At 42.7% G+C, this 24923-nt stretch overlaps 1 protein-coding gene across 2 annotated transcripts in view; it reads right to left on the bottom strand.

The window, feature by feature from the left end:
* The window catches only part of JARID2 (jumonji and AT-rich interaction domain containing 2), a 224286-nt gene that overhangs the window by 53982 nt on the left and 145381 nt on the right, over nucleotides 1–24923 (bottom strand). For both annotated transcript variants that reach the window (XM_069853704.1, XM_069853703.1), the window contains exon 4: nucleotides 8323–8492. In XM_069853704.1, the coding sequence (XP_069709805.1) occupies nucleotides 8323–8492 (170 nt within the window). The remainder of the gene's footprint in view (nucleotides 1–8322; nucleotides 8493–24923) is intronic.

Consider the following 24923-nt stretch of genomic DNA (forward strand, 5'->3'; position numbering starts at 1 on the left):
AAGTTGTTAATTTATATAAACAGTACTAAATAGTGCTACTATAGCCACCAACGTCTAAGAATATTGGAGATGTGGAGACAAATGTGAGCTCAAAAACTGGTTTGTTTTTTCCAGCTGTATCAGTTGGTCTAACAAAATACATTGCCCTTCCTCATAAATCCAGCCTGTCTTCATTTCAAGTTAAGATCATGGAGGTTTTCCTTACAGACAGATTTTGTTGAGAGTTGTTGCTCTCAAGTTTGCTCATCTCAAGATGAGCAGTCATCCCTCCTGTTCCTCTCGCCCCCCTCCAGCACCAAGGCATGATTCTCAAAGCCCACCCTGGGCAACCTACAGAGTGATATTTCAATTTAATTAATAACCAACAGCAAAACAGAAGAGCTGCAATGCTCTGGATAGAGGACAGTATCTCTGCCTGGGAGGTGGTGCATGGCAGGTCTCAGCACTCTAGGTACATAATTCTCCCCTTTCTTGCTTTCCATTCCTAAGAAAACAGCAGAAAAATCTGCAAGAGTTACAAGAGCTTGTGGCTTGAATTACACAAGCTGCCTCCTGTGCCAGGAGCCCCCAGGTTGTGCAGGCAGCTGCTACCACAGGCACTGCAGTCAGTGAAGGGAGAGAGCAGGGGAGCAACCCTCTAGCACCCGGGGAAAGCACATGAGCAGCCTCCACATTGAGAGACCCATTCTGCTGCACACCTGATCAACAGGTGCCTAAAAAACCCCACTCACTCACCAAATCTGATAGCAATTCAGAAAATAAAACTTAATTTCCCGCCACTTGCTTAGAACACATTTCATACAAGGAACCATCTAGACTGTGTGTGGCTCCATGGACATTTTTCTTGGCCTCAGAAATTGTCTACAGATCATCCACCTCCACCTGGCCTCTTGTTCTTATTCCTGTGCCACCACCTCAACTGTGGCTGTATAATTTTTTTTGTGGGGCCATGTGGCGAATCGGACCAGGGAGCTGATTCAGCTTAAAATCCCACACTAAGGAAATGAAAGTCCATTAACAAATACTGTATCTGTAATGTAATGTTACAAGCTCTCAAGTAAAGATTTAGAAAATTTCTATGCACCCTTTTTTCTTATTTAATGTGTAGCTTAATATATCACTTTATGCTATTAAACAAAACATGAAACACAGTATGTTTCCATTCTCATGTAGAAGCTGCACATTTTACGTTCTGTCCTGACGATGTCTAGGCACACGCTTCCTAAATGCTTCCCTTCCCGCCTGCCTCGAGACAGTTGATTTGTTTTGCATAAATATTTGCACAGAAGTACGTGCCATCACCAGAGAACTGCATGAGGCAAATGCAACACATTGGGAAGGAAGGAGAAGCCATGGCAGAGGTAAACTGAAAGAAAGGGCATGCAGCAGCAGCAGAGCAGAAGGCTCAAAAGTGCAGGGGCCAGAGAGAGGCAAGCGCTGAGAGATGAGTTAGTAGATGGGTACAGGCTGCAGGAGGAACAGGAGAAGGAAGACACTGAAAGAACTATTGACATTAAATAGTAATAAACACAGAAAAGTGGGAAGGATATCTTGGCTTGACTCTTTATCAGGGAGTGCAGTGGCAGGATGAGGGGGAATGGTTTTAAACTGAAAGAGGGGAGATTTAGATTAGGTATTGGGAAGAAATTTTTTTTACTGTGAGGGTGGTGAGACACTGGCACAAGTTGCCCAGAGAAGCTGTGGACGTCCCATCCCTGGAGGTCTTCAAGGCCAGATTGGAAGGGGCTTTGAGTAGCCTGGTTCACGTGTCCCTGCCCACAGCAGGGGGGATTGGAACTGGATGACCTTTAAGGTCCCTTTCAACACAAACTATTCTATGATTCTATGTATTGAGCAACTTGAACAGGAATATCTGCCTGATAATGCTGTTGACCTGCTGCCCTGATCTGGACATAATGCCACTTGCCTTTTCCTGCTCAACAAGTCACTGTTAACTCACAGTTGAGAGCCAAATGCTACGGCCAAGGCCACACAGCAACCTGGAGGAAACTTCCCAGCCTTCGCCCCCTCATCCAAATCAGCTGGCCCTCATCGTGCAATTCTGGAAGCCTAACAAATTGCTGTGGCTGACTCAGGGACTGCAAACCACGCAAGAGCTCAGACAGCACCCAGAACCCCAGGTAGCCTCTCCTCATCAGCAGCAGAGCAGGAGGTATTGCTCCTGTGATCAGACACCACTGTGCATGTCACATTTTGAGAAAACCATTAACGGTGAGTTGTCTTCTTAAAATTCACTCATCATGGTTACAATGAGCTATGAATTATTACAAAAAGGGAGGATACTCAGCTCTCTAAAAAATGAAGCTTGAAGTATGTTTGGCAACTGTTTCCATCAGTATCTGCAGTTTCGTTATTGAAATTCTCTCTTGAGTATTTTTGTCTTCTCTCTTATTGTGAGAGCAACACAAAAGAAAACCTAACTATATAAGAGAAACAATTCCCACAACCATACACAAAGTGTTGCCTAATGCATATGAAAGGACAACAAATGTATTTTATGTCCTCTGTTATAATAATTTGATACTTATACAACAGCAAGTAAAAAGTAAAATACGGGGTTTTAAAGTCTTGGTGCTGCTTTTAGCATTTTCCTTGGAAAGATATTACCCTTTGCATGTGCAAAATTCAGGCTTGCTACTAACAGCAGGCAGAATTGATGCCTACGCAACCCGCACGTACAGATGTGTTGACCTCAGCAGCAAGTGCCTGATTAACAGAATAAACTATACTCTGTTTCAGCCATTTCATTTGACTAATGAGGTTATTAATTTTTTTTTATTTGACAAATGTGTAGTTTTCCCTCCTAAATTATGGTATGTTTTGTTTCTCATTAAAATACATTAACTTTTGTCTTGGACTAGCTAAATATATTAAAAAACTCTGAATTTGGATCTGAAGAGCAGAATCAGAAGGATGGAAAGTGCATGCGCTTTGCCAAAACCACTATTTCATTACTCTTCAGAATTAGCTGGCAGTGTTTCTGCAATATTTACTGAAGTACAAACCAAATGTTTTCATCTGGACAGGATTCAACCCTGGTATGTTACAACCACAACAAAAATCATCTCAATCCAAGAGCCTTCTCTGTAATTTGGGCTGTGGTTTCTGCAAAATTGGAGGGTTCTTCTCCATGAATTATTTACTCAACTCCCCCTCTAGCTCCTTTCTTTTTTTTTCTCCTAACAATTAAACATAACCCAGATGTGCTTTAGAAAAATCTTAAAACCATTTCAGACATCAGAATGATTTAAGCACAAGACAGGTCAAGGTATGCGGGACTTATGCCTGCCCTGATAAACATGCAGCGTGTCAAGCTCTATAATGAGTTGTGTCCAGAGGTTTGGCTTCTCCTCTGACACAGGGCCCCATTTGGGGGCTGCAAGCAGGTGAAACAAGCTTGTCTCCCAAATGCTCCCAATGTACTGGCATCTCAGTGCTCAAAATTTCGGGCCTGCTTCTCATTTATTATACGTTCTCCTTATTACGTTTTGGCAGGACAGTGCCAAGTCCCTGAAGTCTGAATAAATATAATTTATTCCTGCACTTTATGGTCATTTTACAGAGCAAGGGTAAAAGAGAATGAACTGCATAAAGTCTATAGGAAAGAGCAATGTTCCTCCACCTGGAGGAACAGTCCCAGAGGGAGCTCCTCAGTGCCTGAGTAAGAGGGAGGGAATGTCCACTCCCAAGTACAGAAACAAAGCAGAGCTCATAAACACACTGATGCTCAAACTCTCCCTTCCTCTGCTGTTGAGCAAATCACAAGACGCTTAATGTTATGGCTAACTTATGGGCTAGTGCAATGACATAAAACCCATTTTATTTTTGGTCGATTCTTCAAAGCAGTAGAGTTAAAAGCAAAACCCCGAAGAAAATTGTTCCTTTTTTTTCAGAAACGGAGTAACGGTGAGGAAGTGGGTGAATCTTCAGGAAAAAAAAGCATGTGGTTCAAAGTCAACAAAACACACACCACAGTAACAGACTACTGAATATTAAAACCCCAAAAGTGTGGCGCTTCTCACATCTACAATTCATATCTGACAATCTCAAAGTAATTTAACTCCCCTAACCTGGCTACACTCTGAAATGAACATCAAAATGGATCCTTCCTCCATATACTTCAACCCCCAACTTTATGTTCCGCTCCACCATGAATAAGACAAGACTGCAAATCCCAAGCCACCGTGGTGCCATTCCCAGAAGGCTGTGTTTCATACCCAAAAGATCCTGAGCCCCGTTTCTAGCACAAAGTAAGCCTTTTGGGGAGCACTGAACCTACAGTAGGTTCACAGATTACAGAAGCAGGCTCATGGGTTTCTGTTCGGGAGGAAGGGCAGGAATTGCCTTTGCCAGAATACTTTATGTTGCCAACCTGGGTGCCAAAAGCTGTGGGCACTATAACAGAAGCTAGCAAGAAAAATTTGATCAGAGGCAGAAAACACAGTAAAAACGAAGGCCGTTGTACAACTGCAAGAAGATGACACACTTGTATCTACGCATGCTGCTGAAAGATACTAATTATGTCTCTGGCAAAGGGCATACGGGCTCTTTCAGAGAAGCTATTTAAAGATAAGAACACTGCAGACAAACACTTCAGAGATATCTGCACTATTTCCTTCTTGTGCTGGAAATTCTAGGTCACAATTTAAAATAAAAATTAAAAAAGGGATTTTAAAATAATAGAAGGTAGGGGAGCCCTGTCAGGTCTGGTCAGTGAGATGTATTCCAGGGTACTCAGATGTTCACCAACTGTTACAGCTTTTTCATTCTGCTTCACTTTACCTTTTAAGAAGTAATTAGTACATTGTATTATCAAATCAAGGGTTCAAAAACCAAACTAATTAAAAATACATCCAAACCCCCCAGTATTCTGGATAATGAAACCAAGCAGGTCATCTTGGTTAAAATACCTCCCTTTGAAATTACAGGACGCTAAAAAAAAAAAAAAAGTTAATTGAATCATTAGATTTTCTGAATCACAGGACAAGGCTAGATATATGGGACTCCTTTTCCTAAATATAGGATCTTAAACACGTCAAGGGCCCTTCTTCCACACTGCTGCACGACAGTACTGCTCAATCGCTCACAGAATTCAGATGCTGCCACTTGAAATAAACCCCCTCAGAGTACTGAAGAGTCAACGTCTAATAGTGGTGACTGAGATTTTTAAATTTCTCCATTTAAAAATAGAAAATTAAAGTGCACGCTGATGCAGTGCCATGAATTTACACCATGCTTCTGCCGTTGGGTGCACTGGGAGAAGGACAGAGATCTGACCACAGAGGTGCTTTCATGCTGGGCTGGTCCTGGCCCTGGTTAAGAAGACCTTGCCAAAGAAAAGCTTTGACCATGAACATAGAGACTAACTCATCAGATCATTACATCATTTTGAAGGACCAGAACCTAAAAGAATCCCAAATTTTAAAACAAAACTACCAAAAAAAAAAAAAAAAGCCCCAAAACCCACAAACCCAAGCATACATACACAAACATGGGGCTTTACTGTCTTGGATCATATAGCTACTATACGTACTACTAAATAACTTCCAAAGTACTTGCTCTTATTTCCATGTAATTGTGTGTCGCATTTCATTATGAAACTGCCAACTGCCAAGGCTGGACAGACAGATGTGGACAGAAATTGGAAAAACCACACGTCCCACCACACAAGTAATTTTGAATCCCTCAACACTTCAATAAATAGTAGCACAGACTTTCAAAACCAAAACAGACCCCTTCCAAAATAATCACAAGTCTTCCCTACGCAGGGTTTAAGTAAACTGCAGCCTCTTCCCTCTCCAGGCTCACTGAGTACCATCAGAAGAGCAGCACCAAACTAAGCCTGCCAGTGCCCTGGAATACCTCTTCTGGGACCATTCCGAAGCTGGATGTACCAGCGGGCTGCTCCATGAACTCCCCACAAGCACACTTAAGAACTAGCTTCCAACTATTTTTTTCCAACAGGCACGTAAGAAAGACCACCACCTGGAGCTAAACTGCCCGAGGGATCAACCACACACAACCTTGGGCCTCCTGAGGGACTCAGCAGTTTGGACACGAATGCCAGTATCAGGCTAATAGCAATCTCAACAAGCCCTCTCCCTCCAAGCCACAGCCGCCCTTCTGCTCTTCCACAGAAACATATCCAGGTATCAGATGTCCAAGAAGATTTTACCCCCTGCCCCTGCTCCCCCATTTTTACTGGCTCTTTTCAGGCTTTATAACGGGGGTGATGGAGCAATAAGCTTGTGGAGATGCTGAAACAGAGAGATGACAGCTTTCCCTTTCTGCTTTTCTTCAGTCTGTACAAGCAGACCAAGAACATGCCATGTGTGGCACTCAGAGCAGATTTTCCCTTGCAGTTTTTTATATAATTGTAATTGGGATCTTGCCGTCTGAACACACGTGCTGTCTGAAATGTATGACTACTCCTGCATACTGGAGAAATTAGGAATGAATTGCAAGTTCTTAATTGACAGTACAAAACATCAATTATTCTACAGATGAATAACAAAGAAGAAAATTACAGGTGCAAGAACTAAACAGCCACTGATTAAAATTAAAAAAAAAAGGAAAAAGCCTTCTGAATGAAGCACTGGAATAGGACAGAAGTATCCGTGCTTCCCATTTGCATTGTTAAAGCAGAATGCTAAGAGACAGTAGGAAATAAAAATGGAGATAAGTCACATCACCACACAGGTTGCCTTTCTTTAAGTGCAAGTGCCTTCAAAGCTATAAATAACACGTGCTTAGTTAGCAAGCAGTGGAAACAAGTGCGTGAATGCCGCCATGTGTGCTCACAAACACAAACACACACACACACTCCCGCCATCTGAATTTTCCCACCAACAACTGTGGCAGTTGGCCCAGATCACAGCAGTGACACGCTGCCAACAGACTGATCAACCTCACAGCAGACTAAATTAGAAATACATTTCCACAGATTAAATTTCAGAGGACTGTGATGCCACTTTAAACTCCATTAGATTCTGCTCCTCGCAATCTCTTTAAACAAACACAAAAGCTAGCAAACCACCCTTCTCCGTCCCCTCCACCCACCCGCTTTACCAGAAGTCCCACCACGATGGAAGTTCCATATTGGACTAGAGTCAAGACAAATATATTAGCAATCAGTCTAAAGCTACCACTCGCCTAAAAGCTCACAGAAGAGAAGAAAAAAATCAAATCATATTGCACTAAGCTGAGAAAGCCTCAGCAGGAAGCTGCAGGTGGTACTGACCAGTGCTGCTTGCAGATACAACGGAGACCTCAGAACTGGAAAAGGGAACTCAAACACAAGCTTTGAAGGTTTCAATACACTAGGTAAGACTTTTGCAGACAAAGTCTATCAGTAACAAATGCACATTCTTTCAGCAGATAACGGGACAAAACAGCAGCAAGAAGCATTGCTCCAGCACACCAAGGATGGAGGCAGTGACCAGCTAAGGGGACAGTAGGAGCATCTGCCAGAAGGAAAACACACCACAACAGCTAATACAATTGGGGGATTAAACTGAAAGATGCTATCTCCAATACATGAATTGGGACACAGGGTCAGGGAAAGTCCCAAGAAAAGAGACCACTCAGGTAAGACCTCCTCCTCTAGCTTAATCTGGACAGTCAGCTGTACCTCATGCTAAGGTCCTCAAGTCTGACGTACAAGCTTTCAGACACACACGCATGTGATCCCAGACGCACACCATACAGCTCCAGCCTGGCTCAGGCACCTGTGAGGTAATTCAGGTATTCACTGTACAACTTTAGATGCCTTGCCTCGGGTTGTGGAGTGGAGGAGCTCACCTGTTTTAATTATCACTATGGGAACACTCCAGCTCCTGGGGCAGCTAAGACCAACGGCAACCCCTCCACCCACTATCAGATGAAAAGCCTCACTCAGATTGAACAATAAAGGACAGTGAGTAGGTAGAGAAGGTGAATTTCCAATCAGATTCCTCCTCTTGCAGGAACAAGTACTCCGGCAAGTGAAGCAGTTCTTCAGTTTATAGGCAGACAAAACAAAGGAGGATGGGGAGGACTTAAGAGAGCTAGACAAAAACCCATTCAGGATAACAGTGTGCCACGCATAAAAGAAATTTCCTTTTGCACTATTACCAGCCTCATTTTATAGTCTTTATAACCATGAACTTGAATGCTCCTGCTGCAGACACAGTCGAATTGCTGAGAGTTGAAATGCACACAAGCATAGCACCAGTACGTTTGTGTAGCTGCTACTCGGTGTGCAGTGCTACAGCTCGTTCTTTGAACGAAGCTGTCCCCCTTGTGCTGCTGCAAGACTCCTACCTCGAAGACAGAGGAAAGTGAGAAAATCTTCTGTCTTGGGCTTCCTTTTGGAGAGGTCAGAAATCTGAGTGGCGGGAGGGGGTAATAACGGCTCCACTATCTTTATTGGAGTTGTGCTGGGACTGTTTGGCTGGGACTGAGCAAACTTCCTTTGTGCTTGCAGCCTTGGCCTGTGGAAACAAGAGCATATCAGAAGCATGTTAGGCACAACTTGCAGGAGAGATGTCAGAACATAAATATTCACCGTTTGTTCTTTTTTCAAAACAGAGAGATCTGAGTCCATCTACCACTAATATCACATCCCTGTATGGGTCAACTGCAAAGACAGCATTTTATTTGTTTTACCCTTTGGTACTTTCTGCGACAATTTAGAAAACCAGAAAGGGAACATCTTGACTACAAAATCTGTGACTACTATTTTGTACGTTCTTGCACATCATACAATTACAGTTCACCATTCACTTATTTGGAAATTAAATCTGTATTTTGCACCATGAAAATGTCTTTTTTTTAACGTGTTACTGTTCTTTGCTTCTTGTTTTTAATTAATTTGCAAATGAGGTTTATTTTAGACCCATTAAGGTTTTAATTTATTCCAATCTGCTAGGCTCTTATTTACATGTTAAAATATATATTAATAGATAAGGTATCTATGTTATTGCCCAGTTCTACAAAAATGAATCAAAATCTTCAGGGAAAAATATGGTTTTGACAGGGAAAATATATGGCAAAAGCCATTAGAGTTTTGGTCCCTTGGACACAGCCTACAAGACAGTAAGCAAGGAGGCCCCGGGTGTGGTTAAGTAGTATTTGTGACAAATATTTAAGAACAAAGGATGCAGACGGAGTGAATTTGTCTCAGTCCTGGTACTGGGAGATGGAGTGACCCTCTCTGGTAAGCTTTAGAGCATGCCTGAGTACAGCTGTAGGAAATGAATGGATGCAGGTGGTTTTGGCAGTCAGGCCACAAATTATTTCAAGCCTATCTGAAGGCTCTGATTAACTACTAGGTGGCAATGAATATGATTTTCTTTAATACGTCTAGAACGCAAATTGGTATTAGGGAAAGCGCTTTAGGGCAGGACAGATACCCGGAGGGGGGTCTCACTGGGAATCTGACTGGCCTCAGCATTTAAGAACATGCTAATTTCTCACTTAAGCAACTGGGATTCTAATTATGATCTTTATTACAGCTTCAAAAAGGAGAAGAGCTACTGAAAGAACTTAAAATCTCATTGAGAAAGGATGCAATTTTATGTCATTTTCTTCCTTAATAGTAGAGTATTTACATAATGTCAAACCGAAACACATATCGAATAACACCAAAGGAAAAGCCAAGTCTTGTGACTCCTCAGCAGGGCTTGACTGTTACGACTTAAGCACAGTTATCGTTCAGTACGTATGAAACATGTTATTGGCAAACCTCTTCTTTTTCATGGATATTAAATGTAATAGTTGTGTAAGAAAAGGTTTGTTATTGTATTTTAAGCTTCTATAATTTTGTAGCTAAAATAGAAAAGAAAACCTAAAAATCAAAGCAGTGTTTGTATACACATATACACATCCACTAATGACAACAGAGAACAAAAGCAGCATCAGCGATTTTCTGCCTTATGTCCGCAATAAAATTGTCCGTGTCCTCACTATCCAGCTCCCATCCCCTCAAACAAGAAAACACACCAGCCATTCTTACTGCTTGCTTTCATGTCCTTAATGGCAGATATATATTGATGCTTATTATTTTTTATCATGGTGCTTATAATTTATGAACAGGAGCTAAAGGATGATTAAATACATATCTTTCCCTGTATCCATGAACAATTATCTTTCCAGAATGAAAGCCTTGTATAGATCTGCCTGTACATCCCCAAAATTACTCAAGATTCCCTGGCGAAACTCTATTCCTTCAAGTAGAAGGATGAATGGGAATTTAGTTTCAACCAACTACATTTTTATCACCAAAACCACACATGCAGCCTGAGAAAAGCACTTTGTGTTGGCTTCTGTTCTGCACAAAATGTACACTCTCTCGCCAAAAACCAGACTGTAAAGGTTAGCAACCCTGCCTGCTGTTCTCATCTGCATAGCTATTTTCCCCCATCGATGTGCTTCCTCAGCTTGGTGGTTAAAAACATGAACTACCCACTCACTGCATCTCTGAAACTACCTGCTCAAGTGTAACATGATCAAAGATAAGCAGCAAGGAGGATTCCACATCCACCATCACCCCAAAAAGTAAAGGTTAAGCCTGTTTCATGGTTCAAAATTAAACCTTTGCAGCAAGAATTTGCCAGGCCTGCTTACAGCAACCCTGTTATTGGTCCCTAGAGCATTGAAAGAAGACAGGGAATGACTTGTAGGTTCAGCATAGACAAAAAAAGAATTAGTGAATTGAAAATACTTTGGTTTGGTCTGTCTCTGAAAATACACTTTCCTCTATCTGTCCTTCCCTAGTACAAACGATTCCTCACTTCTTTTGCTTGTCTGGACTCATGGGCACGCAGCCTGGCCTGCCAGCATCACTGGCTCTTCACCATCCACGACACTCCACAGGAGCCCTTCATCTCAGTGAGGAGAGTGAAAATGTCAGACCTTCTCCCCACCCAGCTCCAAACTACGACCATGAATTTTTGCTGCTTCTTGGAGAGACTGCGGAGACTTGTTGCTATATGGTCAGATGTGTCTGAGATGCTTCTCCTCTCACACTCCTATTGATGTTTGCTGGTGCTTCCTCCTGCATGGTTTGAACTCATTAGTGCCACAAAAACAGGCCTGCTCCTTATGATATACCAGTTTTTCATTAAAACACTGAACAGTTACACAGGGCACAAGCATCATCAATTCAATATACAAATGCTAGAAAACGAAAGCACCCTTTTGTGACTGCAGCATCCTTTAGGTTTCTGCAACAATTACTGTTCTTTGCATGGATAATAATGTGTTTCCTGGGCTTCTGCTTCAATGCCTAAGGAGGTACAGAGCAAGCCACAGGCAAGAAACAAGCTATTCTGTGGCTACAACACATCAAGATGAGGCACGGAGGTTAGGAAACAAAAGCCAAGTTTTTAAGCATCCTTTGCTCCAGATTTGTGTAAATATGGGCCAGCAAAGGAAAACCATACACATTTCAAAACATGGGCAACAAATTAAAATTGTTTCCTTGTGAAGGAGTGTTTGCATTTTAACAACCCTGCATGCCCCCATGAAAACCTCCAAAAGCGTAAAACCAATTATGTCAGGTACAGTTTCATATTATACTTAATCCAATAGAAGTGTGAAGCTGCTGCCAAAAAAAAGGAGGTACTGCCCTCCACTACTGTTACATAAGATCAAGCATAGCAGCCTGCCCTACTCACTTATGCACCACTTCTGAGCAATGCAGAATGGGTAAGGAAGTGATAAAAGTGCTCAGAAAGACATTCTATGTGTGATAAACACACATCACCAGCAGTGTGGCTTTGCTCTTTGCTTGTTAATGCAGCTATTTCCGCAGGGATGACCTATTTAGCGTGCATTTGGCAACAGGAGACAGATTGGCACGAGTGGCAAAAAGAACAACGGAAGTCCAGTTTGTGTCCTTAAAATAAATTGCTCACTCTGTCCTCATCTAAAGGGCACACGCTGCACAAGGCTTGCAAATACATGAACAGAAAAAACTTTGCAAGAAGCAAAAGGATAAGGGAAGGCCTCAAAATAAAACCACATCTAAACACCATGCAAACACGCAAATATCCAGACTATTTAAAACTAAATACTAATTCCCCTTCTCTCAACAGAAGGTTATTTTCCTGTTACTACTTTTGAGAGACTTTAAACACCTACCTAGGACATGAAGTTAAAAAAAAGCCGCAGCCTAAGGGACTCTCACTGCCTTCTGGTATACTTCTCTACTGAACCGACCACTGACTATTTAGGTCCGACACAGCAAATTACAGCCAAAGATTAAAACTTCATAACAAAAATAACTCAGACTAGGCTGGAAAACACTCCTCTCCAATACAAAATACACTTTTTGAAGATTTCCTAGATTGGAATTTATTTTTAGTGGAATATTTTAAGCAAACTGAATTCTTCGGAATCAAAGCACTACTGTTTGTGTTAGATAAAAATAGCTCAGAAATGTCTTTTAAAATGGAATATCCTAGCACCATTCCTTTAGCTTGTAGAAAAGGACACATCTGCATTTAAGGTAGAAAATACTACACAAAGGCAGTATTTACTTTGCAAAGTGAAGCTTGCGTTAGTAATAGCAGTATGTTAAATTTAGTAAATGTTAATACTCACAGTGCATGCTGTGTTAGCTAAAAACCAAGTATTAAATTATCAGCATGTGAGATTTAGTTGTACATTACAGATTATTTTCAGTTTATTGCTCCATAATTCCTAAGTGAAAGCAGATCGTTACTACTATAAAACATACAGTAAGAATAATATGCACAACTGAATTGATAATATATGTGCAATCATATTAATCTATTTACAATAAATTCCAGCGTTGAGATGCTGTCCTTACACCTAAGCATACCAACTGGGAAGAGATTTACAAAACAAACTCCCTTTTTCAAATTTTCTCTAATCTCCAACAATCTGCAGGCTTTCAAACCCTCCTGCTTGTAAGATACCACAAGACTTTTGCTTTCTGTTGGGCCTCACAACTGATTGCTTACTCCTTGAACTTCATTTTTGCCTTCATTGTTTCCTGTTGTCCGATGTTGATCCTTCTCCTTTATAATGGCATCAACTAGAGTTTGATTTCCAAACCCTATAGGAACTGTAGTTTTTAGTAGCTGTTTGAATGTCACCTTTTCGTGATTAATTCCAATTTCCCTTTTTTCCCGCCTTTTCAATGCAGAGTGTTTTTCACTTACTGAGCTGCTAGCAAGCAGTCTGGAAGCTACAGTGAAGGAATCTACACCTCTGACTTTCTAAAAGTAGTGTTGGTATTTGGTTACTTTGCTTTTGTCACTTCTTCTCCTGAGAAACCACGATATAAGTAGTTACGATGAGAGTGGTGAGGCACTCGCACAGGTTGCCCAGGGAAGCTGTGGCTGCCACATCTCTTGAGGTGTTCAAGGCCAGGTTGGATGGGGCTTTGGGCAGCCTCATCTAGTGAGATGTCCCTGCCCACAGCAGGGGGGTTGGAATTGGATGGGCTTTAAGGTCCCTTCCAAGCCAAACTATTCTATGATTCTATTATTCAATGATTCTATTATTCTACGATTCTATTTGTAGATATTTACTTCATCACATTAAAATCACTACTATTGACCAGCGGCTGTGATCTGGTATCAGTTTTCACCAAACAGATAGGATACAGATTTGCTTACTGCCCGATGTAAGGCTAGGTGTTGAGGAACCACCCTCTATTAAAACACATCTTTAAACAGAGAGAGCTTGGGTTTCTTGTTATCGCCTAGTTAGGCTTTGGAGTTCCCAGATCTCATTCCGTAGTATGCCTCTCAATCCAGGCAGCAGAAATTCAGTGCACTGTATATTTAATTTTTCCATTCAGGGGTTTGTCCTCGTATAGATAAAGCTGAGCTAAGTTCTGTGGGACCTTTCCCATATTGTTGCCTCAACCTGGCCATCCCATACAACTACACACAGTCACAGTCGAGCATTAGAGCTGTCCTTCCATCAGCCACTAAAACTCATTACAGGGAAGGCTCTGGCACAGATGGGCTCTCTTACTTCACTGATTTTTTTCTTTTGAGCTGACCGCTCTGTGCTAACAACATTATAGGTTCCCTTCTGCCATGATCTGGGTTGTTTATTTCTGTGCTATGACAATTTGCTGACCTGACAAAATAGTTGTCTCTGAGTTTTACTTGTCCACACCCCGATCTCAATCGGGTTCGGTGTGTACCTTTGCTCTCATCAGAGCAGATATGCAACTTCCCCATACGGTTTAACTGCGCTGTACGACACTCAGTCTACCACACAACACACCTGTATGCAACAATTTGGTTGCATGTGCAGCTTCATTTATGAAGGTAAACATGTCTGAAAGTGATGGGCTGTAGGTATGTTCTGCCCTCCTTAAAAAAAAACAATTTATGCCTTAATAGCCAGGTGCCCACTGCAGATTAGATAATTATCAAGGGTGTAATTTCCAGTGCAAACAATAGCAACCACGTGACAAGTACTTTGAGGCAAGCCCAAGGTGAATATGCAAAACTTAGTCCTGGAGGTATCATTCTTCACAGGGCAACTGGGAAATCCTTATCAGTATTGCATATGTCAGCAGGAAGCACAGCTAAGCCGTATTTCACTCTTTCACTCCTCAGAACAAGCCCAATACATTCACTCCAAATAGTAACCTTCTGGAGGAAAACCAGTTCATGAGAACAGGGCTCTAGAATTCAAACCAACAAGCTGTCTACATCAACACTGCCAAAACTGAAATCAAACGTTTTTTTTCCCCCCAACCCTGAGAGTAAATGTTACTTGGATAAGCAAAAAAAATGGGGGGATGGGGGATGGGACAAAGGACAATAATGACCTCAAAATACAAGATCTTATTGGCTCTCCCTGGACCACACCTGAGTGCAAGAGTTAGCTCTAGTAGTACCAGGCAGCATTTCTACCTGTATGTATTCACATCCTACTGCAACCACTGTGTCCCCAAGTTACAATGTCACGTGAATACACAGCATCACACCAAGAGCAGAAAGCAGGTCTACTGCCAGCAAGTTTACAGCAGTGGAAATTGAGATTCGTTATCACCAGTGTCTCCATGCCTGTTTGGACCATGAAGGAACTAGAGCCCAAGAGACCTGGTCGCTCCTATCCATACAGATACCAAGTGCAGGCAACCAGCGCAAAGCATGAGGTCACCCCAAGCTGCAACTCCTTTCAGAATCATTTGCAAGATCATGTAATCCAAGATGCAACCCAGACCTGTATTACTAGGTGAGAATACAATTCTTAATCCTGTCATCTTATTAGAAGAACCTGGGTTCATTTTCAGTAAATAAAACATTCCAGTAAGGTTGAATGCAATGTTTTTCAGAAGTTATTTTTACCGAGCCCTTTATTCACTCAATCTTCTCTACCTTCTGTGGTCCAAAAAATTAAAATTTGACCTAAATTAATATGATAATTTTAAAGCAGCCTTAAATTCTCAAGTGAATCAAAGTAAAATACTAAGCCCATCTCCATTCATTCCTTCATTGTTGAGCCTAACAGGGCATTTTTCCAAAAAAAGGCACCTCTTGTTCTTAAGCTTCAGCCACAATGCACATTTTCTTTGGAGTTTGGGGGTAGATTTTTTTTGTGTTTCTTTTAAATGGGAAACAGTTGGTTTCTGAGGACCTCCTCTCCTGCAAGCAATGGAAAGGTGCTTGGGAATGACATTTAATGAACATTAATTGGGCTAACCCATACCCTCAACAACTAATTCAAAGTACAGCTGGCAACTTAAACTTTTCTGCTAAAAAATGCTCAAATTATCACTAATTCTGGACCCACCTAGTTCTCCTGACCATGCTTACTGATCACAAGAAGGTATTTGCAGCCTCCAAAACTGCCTCACTTCAAGCAGTTTAGCAGAGATATTTACACCCACCAAGAGAAATAGCTGGCTGTTAAAACAACGTACAAGACAGCCCTGGGCAAAGTGGGAGTTCTTAAAAGCAGCTGGACACTGTTTACCACCCACCACCACGCTAACTCTGGAGGAACTGGATAGCTGCAGCCACCATATATGAGCCGCACATACACTACCACCTCACATATATGAGCTGCCACAATGACACAAGGATGCAGATCTCGCCTACTAGACTGAGGACCACACTAGATGGTACAGAAGTATTTGTAGAAACCTAACACTGCATTTACATTTCAGCTTGTGGTTCCAGGCAGTTCAGGTGTTTCAGTGGTCTAAGTAACCTTGAGAGCGATGACTGGGTAGTAAACACCCTGGGGTTTTGTCCTGAAACATCTATGGTGGTCACAGAATTTTGATGCTACACTGATGTAGCAGTAAGATTTTCCATTGTGAGCTTGAGTCCTCCCTGTAGACCTCAGGATACACAGAAGCGAAGAAGAACAAGACACAACCCAAAAAACTAAAAAGCATTAGCATGGGTCTCCCTTTCATCCTACTGCTGCAACTGGCTTTTACTTGGACCGGATGGAGAGATAGTCAGTCTATGCTTGTGACATGCAATCTGCATCACTGCAGTGCTGTACATAGGTTTGCAAGCTCTCTTGCAATGTTCAGACCAAAACAGGACCCTGAGTTACCAAGGTGCAACTCCAGCACAATATAATTACAAAACTACACATCTACCTTCAAGCATCTAAACCATGGCACGCTTCCAGCCCAGCCTTCGGCAGCTGCAGAAAGTCTGAATTAGAATTAAGTACATTAATTGCCACCAAATACTCAATCCCATGTGCTGGTGGCTGTGGTCAGCTTCCCAAGAAGCTGTTTTCCTACAATTATCTATCCACCTCTGTTGTCAGATCACTCTATAGCAACTGTACTATAGACTGTCCAGGTTTATTCAGGTCCAAAGGTTTATTCCTTTATAAATGTAGGACCTGAACACTCTTTTTTCAGCAAGTCAAAGGCTCTCTTCACTTTCTCTGGGGTTGTTCCACCAGACTGCACGAGAATTTTTCCTCCTCCACATGTTGTATGTGGAAACAGATGGCAGAAGAGATCTTTCTCTACACTGGAGACAGGGGTGCCACCCCTTCTCGGTCCTGCAATTGGAATAGCTTCATTTCTAGTCTGAGAACATGAGCACCGGTACTTTGACTGCTAGAGGCCGCACTCCAGCTGTATCCGCACTGCAGCAACATTGCAGGCTACATAAAGCTACACAGGGTAATCCTTCAAATTCATCTGTTCACATGGGAATCTAAGAACAATGCTGCAGAGGCTTCACTCTGGGTCCTACAATGCTTATCCCAAGGTCCTGGTTATTGTTGACACCTTCATCCCCAAAGCCAACAGTATTCAATTGGGTGAGCTCAGATATGTTCAGACAGGCTACAAACATGCATAGTAATGTGAAAGCATCCCTGCTGAGAAGGGACAAGAAACAGGAATGTATGGCAGCACTTCTTTTCGGAGGGGGGCAGTGTCCTGGATACATGTCTCTCCCTGCCGTTCACCAGGCTATGCATGTCGCAGAGACTGCTCACTAGAGACAGCTATGATACCAGAAAAGGACAGGCAAGTTGACTCTATGGGATTAATATACAGTGGGAGTCACTGCATTAGTGCAGATCATTACTGAGTGCCATTTGATGAGCACTTACTTCAGCAGCACTGTCAGCTTCAACAGCCTCTAACTCCTCCCCAGGCTCCCTCTCGTGCAGTTTGCTTCTGCTCGGGTGCCACGCTCTGGAGCCATTCTTCTTCTGCAGCGTTTCTCATTTCCATCTGCTATTTGGTTCTCTTTACGGGAGCTCCCTGCAAGCTGCTTGCCAAGCATAGCTGAACACAGATGCCTACAGAAGTGCTCGGCAAATAAAGACTTGGGTTACTGGTCCCTGCATCCAGAAATGGAGGCTCCTGCTCTTTTCAGGTAGCATGACTCCTACTTCGCCACTTAAGGTGAATCCATCGCCCCACATCAGCAAGTTTTACAGACAGCACATCACCAAGAAAAGACTTTAGGCTAGGCCTGCCATTTTTTGCCATGCTGCTGCATAAAGAAGAGCATTACCACATGCCAGAAAATTACAATGCAAAACGATGGCAGCAGAAATAAAGGAATTCATTCACATTATCTTGCCTTTTAATAATCATTAGCAGATGTCTGAGGAAGTAGCATGTCCTGACAAATTCTTCTTCAAGAAGTCCATAAAAATATCATTTAGTTAATACCTTTAACCCTATTTAATGGGCCAAAAGTAAACAAGGTGAATTCCACACTAACAAACACCTTCAGCACTGGAAGGAGGACTTAATTTCCAGTTCACTTGCACGATCTCCCCCTACTGGCAAAGAACGGGCAACGTCCTGCTGCCTGGACTCACTGCAGGTGGAAAAGTAAAGCAATCTTCCTACTTTTCTGATTTTCAGTAAAGCCAGCATGGGGAAACGCAGGCCTGCAAAATGGTCTCTCCCCTTTCACTTTGCCTGCTCTGCAACATCGTCCTGTCTGCATTGGGGTACATGTAGCAGGGACCTTCTTATCTACCACAGATATTTTTTTCAAAAGTCTTCTTGGCCTTACAGACCTCTCTCTATGGAAGAGAGCCTCCAGAATGTAAAAACCTGCCCATTTTCCTAAAACTTGAGCAACTCCCCCCCTACTTAATGACACAGAAGTCAAAGCTACTTTTAGCGCAACACACCGTGCAACCTCAGTATTCTTCTAGTATCATTTTCATCATTCTCAGACATCTGAGGGACATCTGCAAAACCTGTTTGCTTCCCAGTTCCCAATCAAAAGATGTTAAACAAAACCAGCACAGTTCAGATGACAGTGCTTCCCACTTCCTTACTCGTGTGACGCCCTCCGGCACTACCCGAAACCATGGCTGCTGATCAATTCAGTGCTCTCCTTTGTTTCATATTCCTCTTCAAAACAGTTGCTGATTCAGACTGAACGGTGAAAGATACGCCAAATAATACCAAACATATCGGGAGCTCCCTCCCTAGTAATTTGACCAGCTGCTAAAACTCAAGAGGATACGAGATCAAAGCTGTGTGACTGAAGGAAAATTCTCTTCTCCTTTGAGCAGACTTTTCCCCGCAATTGATCTTTTTTTTTTTTTAAAAAAAAAAAGTTATTTTACAGATCATTTCATTCCTCTTTTCCAATCTCAGAAAAACACGCGTACATCAACTCTTGCAATCTTTCACCTTCGCCCTAAAACCAACTTGCACTAGCCATAAAGCCAGAGATTATTACTTCTGGCAGAGATGTCAGAAGTAGCAGTGTATGGATCATTTTAGCCATCATCTGAATGGCTGAAAAACTTCCTGTTCAATTAAGGTCTCCATTAATCCCTGCCATTTGAACAAACATTTTCCATCTGCTGGCAGGAAGTGATAGAAGTCACGCAGTCAGTAGATTATGGGCATTTTAACCTCTTGCAGAGGTTGCAGCTTGCAATTTAACCACACCTGAAATCAGGTATCAGAAATGCCCATAGAGCCAGACTTTCCAAGTCTCCTCTAGTGCCCAGGTCACACCAGGGACTCAACATTTCTCTTGCAAAACTGTAACATTTAGACAAAAAGTGAGAAAAAATAAAGCCACAAGATACCTGATATCTGCTGAAAAGACTTTATTCTGATAAGCAGCAAAGTGATCATTTTTGCACAGAGCACCCATCAATCACATTCACCATCGAAGATTACTAAATAGAAATGGACAATAAGGAGGGTGTGGGGGTAAAAGAAAATAACCTGCATATTCCATGATGTTGAATCTGTACTATCCTTACATAATTCTGAAGATAAAAGAAAATTTTCAGGTCTCATCTACACTTCTTGGTCTCTTCTCTTTTCCTATGTCATTGTAATTTTTTGGATTAAGTTCCTCTTGGAAGCAAATCCTGGCCCTCTCCAGGCTTCTTCAAAATGAGTCAAACAGTCCATTCTCACAAATCAATCAAGCAGACCCAGTCAACTGTCCCGGTTACTCTGTACATGACTTCTTCCAAGCCATGCCACATCCTGCTACCAGTCAAACTTGTCTGAAAAGTAAAGGGGCCATTCACCCTGCACCTCTTCTTTGAGGGACTCTAAATCCTATGAGAAGGGATTGGCTGGACTGCCAGAGCATGCTGCCTTTCTCTTCCTCCTGAATGCCAGACAAGGTAGTTTGAAACTAATGATATTGATGGAAACAATGGTAACAATTCCTGTGCCACCACAATCTATAGCCTTACCCATAGACTTTCTTTCTTTACCTGCAGTAGAAACATTTGATACTCTCTTGCTTCTTGACATTTGTCGTGCCCCACCCCAGAGACTCTAGTAAAGACTTAAGTGCGTATCAAACTCAGTTTGGTACTAGGTAATCACAGAATCATAGAACCATAGAATGGTTTGGGTTGGAAGGGACCTTAAAGATCACCCAGGTCCAACCCCCCTGTCACAGGCAGGGACACCTCCTACCAGACCAAGCTGCTCAAGGCCCTATCCAGCCTGGTCTTGAACACCGCCAGGGATGTGGCAACCACAGCTTCCCCTGGGCAACCTGTGCCAGTGCTTCACCAATCACAGTAATCATCATAAAAACACAGGCGCACACATGAACTGTATGTTCACACTACAGGTTTGTCCTAGAAGTGACAGAAATAGTCTCTTGGAAAAGACTTCTGTCACAGAAGACTGATATTTATAATTGCTTCATCTTCTCTCCCTAACACCGTTATTATTTTAACTCTTATGATACGATGGTATGCAAGCAGCAGGATGCCTGACATTCAATGGCACAATCCAGATGAATTAAAGGTCTTGCTGATGGTGGAAAGGGAAAGTCATGCTCCTTCTAATCTTGCATCCCATTGCGGGCTCAGATCAGGAAGGGATGGGAATGCACCATCCAGGCGGGAGCCGGGCAAAGGGGGTGGGACTATACCTTTCTGAACCAGCAAACCAGTGCATTGCTTCACCTGCATCTTTCCACCCTAAATGAGGGTCTCGTTTGGTTTAAATTGATCCCAGCAAAAGCTGCTGCAAAAAAAAAGGTGTGGTATCTGTTCTTCCCTTCATGTCTAGCTACGCATTACTGCTTATGCAAGCACTAGAGCTCCTGGGACCCCATAATCAGCTGGCTGAGGAAGTCAGTCTAGATGAAAATGAATTTATAGGTTGATTTTTTGATTTGTTGGGTTGGGTTTCATAAGCACAGAGTGCTGGTGTTGGCACAAAAGAGGTCCCAAGAACTCACGGGAGGGAAGAATGGGACTTCCCTTTGCAATAGCAGGTTGCATTAAGATCACTCTAACCTGACTGAGAAACACACTCTGACAATAGTTTCATACTTGGAGATGAGACCATTTTTAAGCCACCTTAACCTGCTAGTAACTTGCAGTGACAGGCAGCGAGATGCCCTGCTCTTACTGCACTGCATTACAAATGAAACCCGGCACTTACAGTACTTCCCACCGTATATGCACATACATACACGTCAGCCTGCCCTACACCTCTGAAACACAGTCTCAAACGTGAACTGCAATACCAAGCCTCAAATATGATAGCCCCAAACACACAACTTGCTCCTTGGTGCATCCCAGCACTGTTTTTTTCACTTGCAACCTGATCCTCTGTAATAGATTGTATACCTAAGTTTAAACTTCTTCCCAGATCTCCATTGTCCAATCTCCTGGCAAGACAGCGGCTCCCCTCTGTCACTCCAGGTGGCCGTGCCCATCTTTCAACCCTCCCTGAAGTCAATATTGCCACTACCACAGCCTATTGCTAGCGCCCTCTCAGCCCGTCATCTGCAGCTCCGGCTCTGGGGGACAGGAGTCCCCTCAGCAAGGAAATACCACCTCACTTGCAAATACGGAATCACAGCATGGTTTGGGTTGGAAGGGACCTTAAAGATCATCCAGTTCCAACCCCTCTGCCATGGGCGCCACCTTCACCAGATCAGGTTCCTCAAATATGTCCAAAAAGGTCCAAAACCTTGTGACGCTTCCCAATGCCACCTTTTCTCCTCAACAGCACTGAGCCGACATCCACTCACTGATTCACTGGGACTCCTCAGGCAAATCACTTTGCTTTTCTGTCCCTTTCCCAGGCTGAAATTAGATGCTGACCAAAGGAGAGGAAGGCAGAAACATTAAAATCCTATGATTCTATGGTGTATGTGCACACCCACACATGTTTAAATCAGATGAGGATTCTGAGGTCACTTTGCCACATGGCCGTGCAATAGGTCATGGCAGAGTGCTCCCACACAGGAGCAGCAAGAAATTGGCAATTACTTCAGCTGGGACCGCTGGTGAACATTTGATGAACTCTCAGCACCAGTTCATTTAGCTCTCAAAAGCCGCACATCTGAAAGACAATTGGTGAAAACGCCACGCAAAACACTGCCAACAAGCAAAGGAAGGGAAATTGGAAAGAGCACTTGAGCAATAAGAGAAAGCAGGCAATAAAGCCAGGAGCAATAAAGAAAGTAAACCATTGTGAGGGAGTGCAAAGAGCTGGCTGTATGTTGAGGGAAGTAGAAGTTACCTGAAAATAGGATGGAAATACTGCAAGGACCAGACAACTGAAGAGAGAATTGCAACACGGCAGACAACATGCCTGACAGAAAGCTACAGAAATCTGAAAAATAGGCAATCCTTTTCATATGCAGCCAACTGCTGAGCCGCAGGTAAACAAATACATGGAGGATTTCATAAAACCTCTATTTTCTCTATTTTAAATTATATTAATTATGGGGTTCAGTAGCTAGGGATACTGTTCAAAATAACAAACAAATGCAACCATAAAGGGCTCGGTAAGCAACTGCCCTTAGCGCTAAAGGAAATCTTAATACCTCAAAGGTGAGAATTAAGTCAACAAAGTCAACAAATAAAATAAATGCATCTTTTATCACACCATTACCAAGGGAAGAAAATGCCAAAAGGCAGAACTAGAGATGCTTCTCCTGAGGCCTTGCTGGCAACACAAGATTGCCCCAATTTAATTAAATAAGTTTTGTTAAATCAGTTCAAATCCACATGGACTGTTATGGGTTAAGAGTAGGTTAAACCAGTGCCTTGTTGACAGACAAATCAAAAAAGACAGCCTGAGCATACAGCCTCTTGCGCCAGTTTAACTTCATTAATTTAAAAGCTACATCTTAAGTTAAATTAACATAAGCCATCTAGAAACCACAGCAAAGCACTTCCACTAAGACTTGAATGACTTTGGATTTGCCGACCACTTCTATAACTATCCTAGGTTCCAGCTCACCTAACTCCACGACCAGCTGTCTTTCTGAGATGGCTCTCTACCATGGAAAGAGGCAGATTTTGGTTTAGGTGGAAATTTAAGCTACAATTGCATCTCTAAGTACTCAAATCCTATATTTCGGGAAAGGTACTAATGCCAACTTCACATTTTGAATGTATATGGGGAATATTAAAAACACACCATATGGAGACATCCTTAGTCTCCTAGAGGGTTCAAAAGCTAGGGATGAGTTTTGCCAAATGTGCTAATCTATTTTTTTGTGCATTCCAGTAGGCTCTCGTCACCCAAGAGGTGCTACTCGCAGTCAGGCAGCTTTAAAAGTGTTCCAGCTCTTCCATGCATCACTGCTACCTAAATCTGCAAGATCAGAAGCTACATTAGAAATAACTGGCTCACTAACAATATCCCTCTTCATAGCCATTGTGCAACCTTAGATAGTGATCTGGTCCATGAAGCTTTAAGCTGAATAAAACTAAACCATATAGGTAAGTTTTACTTTATTCAATGTTTTTTACATGCATCTACACACATACACACATGCATGCTCCCTTAGCAAGTTTACAGACGACATTAAGCTGGGTGGAAGTATGGATCTGCTGGAGGGTAGGGAGGCTCTGCAAAGGGATCTAAACAGGCTGGACCGCTGGGCAGAGACCAATGGCATGAGGTTTAACAAGGCCAAATGCCGGGTCCTGCACTTGGGGCACAACAACCCTATGCAGTGCTACAGACTAGGAGAAGTCTGGCTAGAAAGCTGCTTGGAGGAGAGGGACCTGGGGGTGTTGGTTGACAGCGACTGAACATGAGCCAGCAATGTGCCCAGGTGGCCAAGAAGGCCAATGGCATCTTGTCCTGTATCAAAAATGGTGTGACCAGCATGTCCAGGGAGGTTATTCTCCCTCTGTACTCAGCACTGGTGAGACCGCACCTCGAATCCTGTGTTCAGTTCTGGGCCCCTCACCACAAGAAGGATGTTGAGGCTCTGGAGTGAGTCCAGAGAAGAGCAACCAAGCTGGTGAAGGGGCTGGAGAACAAGCCTTATGAGGAGCGGCTGAGAGAGCTGGGGTTGTTTAGCCTGAAGAAGAGGAGGCTGAGGGGAGACCTTATTGCTCTCTACAACTACCTGAAGGGAGGTTGTGGAGAGGAGGGAGCTGGCCTCTTCTCCCAAGTGACAGGGGACAGGACAAGAGGGAATGGCCTCAAGCTCCGCCAGGGGAGGTTCAGGCTGGACATAAGGAAAAAATTCTTCACTGAAAGGGTCATTAGGCAATGGAACGGTCTGCCCAGGGAGGTGGTTGACTTGCCTTCCCTGGAGGGGTTTAAGGTGTGGGTGGATGAGGTACTGAGGGGCATGGTTTAGAGATTGGTGGGAATGGTTGGACTCGATGATCCGGTGGGTCTTTTCCAACCTGGTGATTCCATGATTCTGTGTGTGCGTATATATACATACATACATATACACAATCTGCAATAAAAAGCAAGGATTAGAGACAAAGATCAGAAATATGAACAGCTGGTTTTTAGAGTACTGTAATAAGCTCTGCAGAAGATATTTCAGAATTTAATGAGATAACAAACCATCGTAATTAACTGCATTTAACATACCTCTCGCCTTCCCTGAGGGGAAAGAATAGCTTTATAAACAATCAAAACCCAAAACTTAACACTCCTCCAGAATTAGTACAGAACCCACCCTACCAAATTGGTGAAA

Source organism: Phaenicophaeus curvirostris, chromosome 3 (genome assembly GCF_032191515.1).
Source record: "Phaenicophaeus curvirostris isolate KB17595 chromosome 3, BPBGC_Pcur_1.0, whole genome shotgun sequence".
Classification (NCBI taxonomy): Eukaryota; Metazoa; Chordata; class Aves; order Cuculiformes; family Cuculidae; genus Phaenicophaeus; species Phaenicophaeus curvirostris.